Source organism: Podarcis muralis, chromosome 6 (genome assembly GCF_964188315.1).
Source record: "Podarcis muralis chromosome 6, rPodMur119.hap1.1, whole genome shotgun sequence".
Lineage (NCBI taxonomy): Eukaryota > Metazoa > Chordata > Lepidosauria > Squamata > Lacertidae > Podarcis > Podarcis muralis.
In genome coordinates, this window is record NC_135660.1 from 68,693,731 (window position 1) to 68,705,986 (window position 12,256).

General features: G+C 46.0%; 1 protein-coding gene across 1 annotated transcript in view; it reads left to right on the forward strand.

Moving 5' to 3' along the window:
• The first annotated feature begins 1,953 nt into the window (after positions 1–1,953).
• Positions 1,954–12,256, forward strand: part of LOC114597245 (testican-2) — a 28,853-nt gene continuing 18,550 nt past the window's right edge. The window contains exons 1-3 of the mRNA XM_028729582.2: positions 1,954–2,053; positions 6,759–6,873; positions 8,108–8,222. Coding sequence (XP_028585415.2) covers positions 6,842–6,873; positions 8,108–8,222 — 147 coding nt within the window. The 5' untranslated portion in view covers positions 1,954–2,053; positions 6,759–6,841. The remainder of the gene's footprint in view (positions 2,054–6,758; positions 6,874–8,107; positions 8,223–12,256) is intronic.

Consider the following 12,256-nt stretch of genomic DNA (forward strand, 5'->3'; position numbering starts at 1 on the left):
CTCTTTTTGCCCATATACTGCCTTTCCCCTCCCCCCTCCTCACACTTTGAAAACAATGGAGGTTGCCTACCTTAGGCGCTGCCTGCTCCCTTGTGCTCCCTCACAGTCTTTAAAGTCACATGAATGAGTTGACACAGTCCTGCAGCTGCCCGATAAGCTCCAATATCTCTTGAGTGGTATAGCATGTGAAGCAGGGAATTGGGCGTTGGTCCTTTGTGAGCTGGGACCTAGGGCAGCTCTGACACATGCAATGCTGTATTTAGAAACAATTGCATGTTGCTCTGACCTTCCGTGGGCTCCAGGCCTGACATGGCACTGCTCGCTCAAATTGCTCTTTCGCGTCAGCATCTGTTGGCAGTTAATGTCTGCCCTGGCTCACCATCTTGAATCAGGTATCTGCCCAAAATATGGAGAGCAGATGGGGAGATTGGTGGGCCTGAGGGCCAGATGCAGCCCTCTCAGACTCTCCTCAGACCGCAACCCCTCTCACGGGCCTTGCTCTGTGCCCCTGTCAGATGTTTTTGCCTGGCTGGAACGGTGTGCCAGGGTGGACAATTGAGAGGTGTTTGTGGTTAGAAACCTCTGGCTCTTACGTGGCATATTTCTGTCCCATGTCTTCCTCCTCCCAGTTGGCCCAGCCCACCACTGTCATAAGGCCCTCCAGAGGGTTGGTCAGGAGGGAATCCGGCCCTCCATCTAAAGGGACATTCTAGATGGTTCTGTGACATTGGTGTAACTCCCTTCCCGCCAGAGCCTGGCAGCATATTTGTGAGAACCCAGTAAGAGGGCTAGGTGCACTCCTCTCCTCCACAGGCGAGCCTTTCCTTCTCCTGCCTGTCAGGTCACACATGGCAATATCACCAGTTCCCATACCCTAAAAAAAATGTAGATGTGCTGCAACACAGGAGTGCCTTCATAAGACCACTGTACACATGGAGGGGGAAAGCAGTCTGTCTAAATAATAATAATAATGTGTTCTGACTGGTCAGCTCAGAGCCATAGTGGATGAGATTTTTTAAAAGAAAGAAAGAAAACTGCTGAGGTGTGGGGATTCCCCGCCCCCCAATCCCCCCAATTCATTTTGATGAAAGCAGGATGGCCAAGGGCTCTATCATTAAACTGCTTTTATTTTGTTTTTCTGGTTGATAGAGCATGTTTATTTCTGATTGCATAACACTTTAAAGCAGAAAATGGCTTCATTGATTTGCAGTGGGCTGCTAACTTCTGATTGCTTGCTAGCTTGGAAAATGTGAACAGATTTTTTTTTATTTAAAAAAAAGTAAAAACAAGGTCACGAGCGACAAGAGAATATGACCTGGTATTCTGGAATGCCTGGATCTTCTTCCTAGTTCTACACTATAGGGTCTTGCAATGGCTGAGCCCTGGCACAGCAAACCTCAATCAGCTGATGGTCAGGGTTTGCTAGGACAAAGGGCGTATCGCTTTGCAGGGGCTGCTAATCAGCTGATCAGCAGTGCCTGCAAACCCCATTTTGGCTAAGTCAGGTCTTTAGCTGCACCACACCTGACACATCTCTATCAGCATGACATCATATGTGATGTCAGGTGGGTGTGGCTTGGCTAAAATGGCCTTGTGGACCAAAATTGGAATTGGGGAGCCTGATTAGGCTCATAGTACGGAGGTTTCCCATCGCTGTTCAAGCATGGACAAATCCCACAGAGCCTAGTCCATTTCTTTGCTTTGTGAAGAATTGAGGATTTGAGAAGATTCAGCCTTCTTAAGCGCCAGCCCATCAAATCATTGAGCTTCTCCTGCAAAAAGGGAACAAAGAGGGTAAAGCCAAGAGAAATTACAGCAACAGAGCCTCTTTCCTGGAATTCAGGCTGTCAAGGAAGCATCACTGTCGCATCCTCTGCATAACATTATCTGTATGGATTTTGATTTGCCTGGAGTTCAACAGCATCTGGATTTTTATAGTTGACATTTTCTCTTGTTTAAACTCTCTTAATTCACTTAGGCTGTCATTTTTCCTTTCCCCCCATGTAGGATGACTACATCAAAAGCTGGGAGGATAATCAGCCAGTTGATGAAGGTACACTTTCCCCTTTTGGTTCCGCTTAATCTTTTTAAAGGACCTGTTGCGATCAAGTGCCCAAGACCTTGTTAGGTTGCAAGATGGTAAATATGGGAGCAAATTTCACTGGTGTCTACCTTGCTTTCATCTGTTCTAAAGACGTTTGAAAATGACTTTGAAGGCAAGACTATCAAGCCAGAGTACAGGCATGTTTGAAGAGAGATGTGTTTCCCAGTTTCAGTTTTACTAGCTGCAAAAAATGTGTGTGTACAATGCAGGAATTGCAACTCTCCTTCTAAGTGGAGGCTATGGTCTTCCTTTTTTATCTTCCACTCCCTCTGTTCCATTAGCAGCATGGTGTTACTTCTGAGCTGCAGTAGTCTTTCATATACAATCTACCTGCCAATGCATATTCTTAAAAACACAAATACAATTTGTAGACAGGCCAAAGTTTTCCCTGCCCTTGATAATTCATTAGAGTGGGCTACCCATGGGCTTAATCACTTTCTTCTGGGGTGAATTCTGATGCTTTTCCAGGTGTTTGGGTTAGTTAAGTCTCTTTCCCTGCATGTTAGATGAGGTTGTTGTGTGCCATTGAGCAGAATTGATTGTGCTTATGCGAGTGATGGAAATAACTCCCCTTTTATGTTAGTGGAGACGCCCGCTTCTAAATGTTTACAGTTTGCAGGCTTGGTTTCCTTGGTTAGTATCATTTAATTGCTACTTGAAATCGATGCCTCCAGAGTTGTGACTTCACAGATGATTGATCCAAAATTATTGGGTGGGTGGTTGATGTGACAGAGGAGAAATTTGCAGAGTAGAAGCACAGAGTTGAGCCCTGAGCAGCTGTCCAGATAATAAAAAAGTGGAATGGTGCAGGACTCAATTTCATGCAGGAGAGGAAATAATCTGAATCAATGGCTGTTTCAGGGGCTCGTCGGGGAGACGTCCACAGCCGTTTTAAAGCAGTTGAGTTTAGATGTCGTAGGGCTGTCTCGGGTGGTACTGCAGTTTGCACAAATGCTTTGCCAGAGAAGTCCAAATGGGCACTCCTCTGATTAATTTTAAATCTGTTTTAAAGACCTTCCTGTGCTTGAAGGTTTTCTAAATTTGGTCTAATTTTAATCTAAGTGTTGTAGTGGGATATGAGGGGTGTGTGTGTGTGTGTGTGTGTGTATTTCCTCTCCTTTTTTTGCAAGTGGGGCAGTTGGTGCTGATCCAACAATATCCATGTGCAACAAGCCAAAGCTGTGCACATGTAGCTCTGCCAAGTCAACTGCAGTTGCGCTGATCAACTGTTAGGTAGGGAAGAGGGACAGGAAGGGTAAATGCAGCTGTGCTCCTCTGATTGGCGGCATTACAGCTTTCAGATACGGCTGCCTTTTCGGCCTTTGTGTTTATGCCATTCTTCACGTGCGTTTTGATTCTTTTTTGCACTGGCCTTTCCATGTAAACCACTTCAGCAGGGATATCTACTGAAGGGTGGTGTGGACATTTATGTAAAGAGGTCAAGTAACAAAAGCATGATGGGAAATTTTAGTTTTCAAAAGGGAGACTTGGATGAAAAAAGGGGGGTAGATATTCTAGCACACGGATGGGGAATGTTTTTCACCCAGAGGGCCAGATTACCTTCTCAGCAATGTCCCGAGGGCCACATGCCAGAAGTGGGCGGGGCCAGAAACAAAAATGGGTAAAACAATGAGTGTAGAGTTCAGGAGCAGGTTCCAGACTGGCAAAAATGTTCAGGGAGGTTGTGAAGCCGAAACTGTGAATCGTGTGGTCTGGGGAGAGGGGATATGGCTGATGGAGAGCTCTGGGGGTCCAAAAGAGAGCGCTGGTGGGGCCACCAGACCTGAGGTTTCCCTTTCCCTATTCTAGGGAAAGTACGTATATGGGGCATAGGGAGAACTGATGGAATAGTTTGCTGACTTAGATGCTGTGTGGTTACGAAACTTAAGCTTCCTAGCCAACCTGGAACAGAGGAAGTTTTTTTCTTCTAGGCAAGACCATTGGGTCTGTCTAGTCTGCTACTTCAACTGACACAAGAGCCTTCCCCATTCCTTGCTTTCTGATCCTTCTCCCTGGAGATGTTAGGGATTGCAATCAAAGCATGTGTTCTATGGCAAGCAACTTGAGTATATCCACATGTTGCCTGAGCAACGCAATCTTCTAAACTGTTGAAAAATGTATGCAAGAGAACAGCATGCTCAAGCTATAAGAACAGACCATAGTTCAATTGCAGCTAGTTTTAAATTTATTTATTTTTAAAATCACAGTCAGTTTTAATTGGCTTTAATTTCATCACATCCTTTTATCCTTCCCGTACACCACTTAGAAGCTAAGGTGGCAAGTGGTGTAGACATGGTTGACTTAAATAACATTGACACATAAATAAGTAAGAGTGTATACTTTGCATACCCAAGCTCCCAGGTTCAGACTCTGGCATCGTCAGGTATGGAGCTGGAAAAGATTCCTCTCTGAGACCTTATAAAGCAAAAGCCAATCTGTGTAGGCCAGGAATGGGGAACCTCCAGATGTTGATGAATTCCTATCTCCCATCATCCCACGCTGGCTGAGGATGATGGGAGTTGGAGTCCCACAGCACATGGAGGCCACAAATTCCTCCATCTTGCTTTGGGCAGAACTGAAATAGGTGGACTGAGGTCCTGGTTCTGTTTAAAGCAGGTTTATACATTCAAGCTTTGAGGAGCTGGAGTTTCACTGGTTACCACCGCCTGATCTTCAAGTCACTGCTGGCACCAGACTTCCCCCCCCCCTAAACTTTTAGAAAATTGAGTACTTGAGCACCAGTCCTTTGATCTCCCTTGGTTTTATTAAATAAAGGCAATTCAATTTAAAGAATGCCTTGACTGCTCTGGCCTGACCAGAATACTGATTTGCTGACCTTCAGAAAATAGTGCAAGAGCATTTTGTTTTTCAAAGGCTGCCTGATCCAGGCTGCAAAGTTCCTGCCGTTGTAAAGTTTGCTGGCTTTGAACCCACACAGATTTAAGCATGCTTATTATGCCCTTTGAAAGCGGCGAGCTTAAGGGCGCTTAGCTCTACGCTGCATTGTCCTCTGCGGCCCAAATCCAACAGCAATCGCGGGCAGCTAGTGATGTGCAGCGGGAGGGACTGGGTTTAGAGGCACCTCTTCCATTCCCATCCTAGATGCATCTAGCCCATCCTCCTCCAACCTCAGGTGCCCTCAGGAAGTTCCAAACTACATCTGCCAGACGATTTGGTAGAGGGTAGATAACCATTGCAGATGGAGATGTGTACCTTCGTTGACAAATGCAAGCAGGAGGCTGTTTCAGGAGACCAGTCATTCAGGCTGGATTACATCACATGGCTTGAAACTTGTCTGTTATTCATGATTTGACACAGCGTACATGGAAAGCTGCCTTCTGCTGAGCCAGCCCAGTGGTCCATGCAGCTCAGGATTATCTCCGTTGACTGGATGAAGCTCTCCAGATTTTGAGGAGAGTCTTTCCCTGAGCTGCTTGGAGATGCTTGCGATCGAAACTTGATCGTTCTGCATTCAAAGCATGCAGTCGACCACTGAGCTTATAGCTGTTTGCCAAATTTAGTGATAATTAGTTGTTGTGGCCATATTACCTAAAACTCACCGATTTGGGGTTTAGATGTTTGGATGCATAGAGTGTGTGTGTGTTTTAAAAAAATAAATCTAAACAAAAATGTGTTTGAAAGGGGAGTGGCTAGAGACTAGATTTCAGGTGGCAGATGCTAGTTCTGTAGAGAACCATGACAATAATATTGGTCTCAACCCAGCAGATACTTCACCTTTGTGGTTAGGGCTTTTCTTGCACAAAGTCCTCCATCACACACAAACACGCCCTGAATGCAAATCCAAAGAGCCTTCAGTATATGTAGTTCAGCACTGGACACTGCTGCAGGTGAGTAAGCCAGCTGATTTGTCAAGGCCCACGTTGGCTGCATATTGACAGGCACACATGACAAGTGTAAGGTGACCCTTGATTGTGTCCATGCAGGACAGCTGCAGCTGCACATTCCTACCCGTTCCTCAGCGAAGATGGGAATGTGAATGCTTATACGTACCATGTCAGGTGGTTCTCTCGCAGCACCTTTTCGCATGTGGTGGGAATCCACACAGGTCATAGAGAGAGCACATGGCAAGAAGGTTCATTGCCGTTGCATATTGGGGAGCCGTCTTCCTAAAGCGATGAGTTTAGGTTTGTTTGCAAAGGCAGTCGGCAGTACACGGCACACTGCGTGCAAATAATTTCGAAATCGTCGATTGTAGCAAAGTTGTTTGTAATAGGGCTGCCGTATTTCAAAAAGTGAATATCCGAACACAAAAGTTGTTGAGCTTTTCCTGCAAAATCTCAAAATGAAGTTGCTGTGCTTTTTTTTTTTTTTTTTAAAGGAAATTCGCCAAAAAATCAACACTTCCGACATTGCCATACACCCGGGAGTCCCGGACGTAGGGCAGCCCTATTTATAAGATAACACTACAAATGGGAAACTAGTTCAATTATCAGACTCAATTTAAGTTGATTTGTGAAACAGCTTCTGGTCCTGATATACTTGCATGTAATGAAGTATTGCAGACCGTGGTTGCTTTGTGGTTTTTAGCACGTTGTGTGTGGTTGTCTGCAAGCTTCTGCTTTATATCAGGCAGCAAACTCTGCTATAAAAAGGAGCACTTAGTCATTCACACTCCATTTACTTCTGGCTTTAGGTGTGGACACCACTAAGGATCCCTGCCAGAAAGTGAAATGCAGCCGGCACAAGGTGTGCATCGCCCAGGGCTACCAGCGGGCTATGTGCATTAGCCGCAAAAAGCTGGAGCACAGGTAAGGAAGCAGCTGGCCACCCCATGAGTCCCTGGTGGGGCAATAGGTGTTACTGAGTGACTTGCTCTTGCTTCCGACGAGTCCTTTTGTGGTGGGCACAACAGGAAGTCAATGGACGTATAAGTCAACGGAGGACAACCCACACTTAAATACAGTTGGCTAGTAGATTTAAAAGTGATTTGTTTTATTCAGGATATTGAATGAATATTTTTAAAAGTGCCAAGTGCTTGTCAGCCACCTGCTGAAGTGGCACTTGTTAGCCAGGACTCTGAAACTCAGGACCAGCTATATTTCAGATCATGTGACATCGTTGTGACGTCAGGTGATGGAGGCACTACCCATCTCTCAAAATGGCCCGTGAGGGTGGTCAGGATTTGGCCCGTTGGCCGGATCCTGCTCCCCACTGCCTGTTCTCACTGAACAAGCAGGTATAGAGTTGCCTGCACAATTTCCATAAGTCTTAATTAATTTTTCTTTTTTGAATTTAAGAGTGAAAAGGCAGAGGAGGAATAGGCAGTATCCCTAAGGGAGGCCATATTGCGCAGGTGAACTCATTCCTTGTGGCTAAGGCTCTCTTCCACTCCTTCACTTAACATTATGAACCACAGGTGTTCACACATGAGCTCTCTGCAAGTGTTTGCCTAAACTCCTGTGAGCTAAGAGCAGGGAGAAAACAGGTGCATGCACACATTCATCTGAACACCCTTAAAATCTCCCTTCAGACTTTTGCTCTCAATACAGGATGGTGTGAAGTGGATCTGGCCCATGCAGTGACATTGGGACTGGTGTTTCTGTGTATGCCCCTGCCCCTTATCAATCCATGCGCATTCGCCCCAAATGGCTGAAGAGGCCTTTGGCCTCGATGGCTTTTCGCCCCTTTCTCCTGCGAACAAATCATATAACTGAAGGTTAAAGCTGTCGCTGTTTGGCAGGCGGAAGCTCTCTGTGTGGCTTTCATGGGAGCACAACAGACAGAAATCCATAGGTGAAGCTTTTCCTCCTTGTGGCTCTGTGAAAAGTTTCACTTGTGGATCCCTGCCTGTTATATTGCAGGTAGCACAGTGATACCTGAAGAGCACTCTCCAGTCTGCAGTTTCGGGATATTTCACATTCCTCAAGTGCCAAACAGAGAAGAGCGCATCTTGTGCCTGAGGGCGTGTTTGCTGCGAGGTTATCCCTGCTTTAATACGAATTCTTTGTTTCTTTCTTATCTCTCCCTCCTGTGCACCCACAGAATCAAACAGCCTACCCTGAAACTCCATGGAAACAAGGAGAGCTTGTGCAAGCCTTGTCACATGACCCAGCTCGCATCTGTCTGTGGCTCCGATGGACACACTTACAGCTCCGTGGTGAGAGAAAATGGCAGCAGCTAAGCCTGGAAAAGAGGTTGGCGGGAGGGCATTCGTTCAGGGGAAGAAGCAGCCGCAACGTTTCAGGGGGTCTGGTCAGAATTTCATACCTGTTTAGTATTATGCGGGGGGGGGGGCGTGCAGGGAGGTTTTGTATCTCTGTTCTCTTGAGTTGTTTTACAGTCTTTGCTTGTTCCTTACATTCTTAAGAGTCATAGGATTGCAGAGATGGAAGGGTCCCTGAGGGTCATCTAGTCCAGCCCCCTCCCCCGCAGTGCAGGAATTTGCCGCTGTCCCTTAAGGGGTTCGAACCCCACAACGTTGGCATTATCAGACCACACTCTAGGCAACTGAGCTGCTAGAATTAGCTCCAAGTCCTATTGTTTCTCTACCCACCCACCTATTCTACCTTCACAACAACCCTGTGAGGTAGGTTAAGCTTAAAAACAAAACAAAACCAACCACCCAGTAATGAACCCAAAGTTATTCAGCGGGCTTTATGGTGTACTGGGAGTTAGCTCTACAAACAGCTTGTAAATCCTAGTAGTAGTAGTAGTAGTAGTAGTAGGAAGAAGAAGAAGAAGAAGAAGAAGAAGAAGAAGAAGAAGAAGAAGAAGAAGAAGAAGAAGAAGATAATACAAGGGAGCTTCCCGAAGAAAAGGTGTTGTTGTTTAGTCATTTAGTCGTGTCTGACTCTTCGTGACCCCATGGACCAGAGCACGCCAGGCACTCCTGTCTTCTACTGCCTCCCACAGTTGGTCAAACGCATGCTGGTAGCTTCGAGAACACTGTCCAACCATCTCGTCCTCTGTTGTCCCCTTCTCCTTGTGCCCTCCATCTTTCCCAACATCAGGGTCTTTTCCAGGGAGTCTTCTCTTCTCATGAGGGGGCCAAAGTATTGGAGCCTCAGCTTCAGGATCCGTCCTTCCAGTGAGCTCTTAGGGCTGATTTCCTTCAGAATGGAGAGGTTTGATCTTCTTGCAGTCCATGGGACTCTCAAGAGTCTCCTCCAGCACCATAATTCAAAAGCAGGAAAGGTAGCAGCGTATAAATGTAACAGAGAAATAAATATTTACTTGCGTCTCATGCAACACTTTGCCATGGGAAAAGCTTGGTTCTTTAACTTGGTATTAGGGCCTGTTTGTTTCAGAATGGTTGCTCAAGGGACTAATGGTTCCTCTTTCCGCATTTCTGGATTGTAGTGCGGAAAAGCACGTTCTGTTGGAGGCTCAGGGGTGAGGCCATCTCACTGTGAGGGAAGTGCCTGTCTCCTTCCTTAGGACAAGACTCAGGAGTGTGAGCAGAAGACATGGAAGCCACTTGCCCCTTCCTCTTGATGTGTCTTTTGACTGCTCACAACACCTCTCCTCTCAAGCTTAGAAACTTTGCCCTCTTTCCTACATTGCCATTTCATGGACATAATTTTGTACTTCATTAATGCTCTTCTCCTCTAGGCTATCAGTGGGTGCCCTAAGTCCTCTCACCATTCATTTCCATCTGTAAAAACGGACAATTTTGTGAAAATTGTAAGGACACATTAACCCAAACTGTGGAGCAGTACTTAGTACTTCAGTACAGTTAAATAAATTACATACACACACATACATATATATATTAGTGGAAGCACTGGAGGCATTGTTAGCGAGCGATATTAAGGATAATAACCAACAAAGACAACCTCTCTGGCACCTCTGCTTAATTTATCACCAAACCACAAAATTATATCAAGATTATATATAACCCTTTGGTGGAGGTCCCAGAGGTGGAGTAATTGATTGATTTTAAAGATAAAGAAGAGGTAATTATGAGCTGTTTTTCCCCCTTCCTTTTTCTTTTGAGGGCAGCTAAAATTGTCATTGCTAAATGCTGCAGGTTTGCAGAATTCTCGTGAATGCTAGTATGATGAAAAGAACCAAAAAGGCACGGAGACAATAATAAAATGAGGCACAGCTTTTAAGAGAATAACAAATTATACGAAGGCTTCACTTCCTCTGGTGCAGACACACATTTAGTAACAGAGGGAGGGATTTGTAGCGCTAAGGAGATCGCTCTGTCAGCGCACACATTTCTATTTGCCTGACAGAGTGGTTTCCCTTCTCCACCCTTCTCATTCTGTACTGACACACGCACCCCCTTCGCCAATTGTGCGAGCTTCCTTGTCCAGACTTCTGCTAGTGCCTCCACCCCCATTGTTCTGCCCGGACACTGAGGTCCAATGCTGAGGGCCTTCTGGCGGTTCCCTCACTGCAAGAAGCGAAGCTACAGGGAGCCAAGCAGAGGGCCTTCTCGGTAGTGGCACCTGCCCTGTGGAAGGCCCTCCCATCGGATGTCAAAGAAATAAACAACTATCTGACTTTTAGTAGACATCTGAAGGCAAACCTGTTTAGGGAAGTTTTTAATGTTTGATGTTTTATTGTGTTTTTAATACTCTGTTGGGAGCTGCCCAGAGCAGCTGGGGAAACCCAGCCATCATTATTATTATTATTATTATTATTATTAGACTGGTTAGTCAAATCAGACCCACAGTAAGAAAGGAAACTGCCTTATACCAAGTCAGACGAATTGTCCATTCAGCTCAGTATTGCCTGCACTGACTGGCAGCAGCTCTCCAGGCAGGAGGCCTTATCAGTCCTGCCTGGAGACACCGGGGAGTGAAATTGGGACCTTCTATATGGAAGGCACGGGATGCAGGTGGTGCTGTGGGTTAAACCACAGAGCCTAGAGCTTGCTGATCAGAAGGTCGGCGGTTTGAATCCCCAGGACGGGGTGAGCTCCCGTTGCTCGGTCCCAGCTCCTGCCCACCTAGCAGTTCGAAAGCACATCAAAGTGCAAGTAGATAAATAGGTACCGCTCCAGCGGGAAGGTAAACGGCGTTTCCGTGAGCTGCTCTGGTTCGCCAGAAGTGGCTTAGTCATGCTGGCCACATGATCCGGAAGCTGTACGCCGGCTCTCTCAGCCAATAAAGCGAGATGAGCGCTGCAACCCCAGAGTCGGCCACGACTGGACCTAATGGTCAGGGGTCCCTTTACCTTTACACGGAAGGCAGATGCGCTACCATTGAGCTATGCCCCTTCCACAAATTTATTTTATCCTCATTGTCACCTGTAATAAAACAGGTTTTTGAAACGATATGAAAACCTGCTGGGCCCATTGACCAGACCAGAAATCAAGATGAGTTTTGGCAGCAAGATCAAGGAATCCTTTTTTCTTTTTAAGGGCACCTTCATTTCTGGGGAAGGAAATACTATTGGCTGTCCCTGGTGTTGGTTAGAAAAGGGAGAATGTCTGTTACCCAGATGTTGGTATCAAAACATCACATTCTGGAAACAAAATGCATACAGTTAGGACGTTGTGAATGGTTTTGGCCCACGGAATCATGACTGGAACCAACAGGTAGAAATGGCAACGAAGCAGATTTCAGCTTAATATTAGGAGAAACTTCCTAACAGTAAGAGCTCTTTGACTGCTTTGGGAGGTGGTGGGTTCTCCTCTGCTGGAGCTGTTTAAGCACATGCTGGTTGGCCCTCTGTTAAGGTTGCTGTAGGGGGGTGCTGAACTCGTTGACCTTTCGAGGCACCTTCCAACTTTTTGATTCCATGAAATGTAAAGCAGGTCCCATAAAAAGATGGACAGCAGCAATACAAGTATCACCAAGGGTCTGAGGTCGTTTGACTTTCCTTCTAGACAAAGTGAGTCTCTGGGTAACAGTGCAGTGGTATATTTACAGTATTGGAAGTGAGTGCAATATGCCTTTGCGTTACATGCAGTACAGTGAAGCTGTGCAGGATTGGTGTGACTCACTGAGCCAAAGCTCGTTTGGGTAGCCCTTGTTATGCTGTGCTGACCTACTTTTTCTGCCTTCTGGCTGTTGGAATGGGGGAGTCTGTTCCAACTAAGCTCTTGCCTTTAGCACATACAATTGCATTTAACTCTCTCAAAATAGAGAAGCGAGGCTTGTGAAGAATCGCCTCCCAGCCTGGAGTAAACTGATTCAGAAACCGAAGCATGGTTCCTTTGCTAAAAACTGAGGCTGG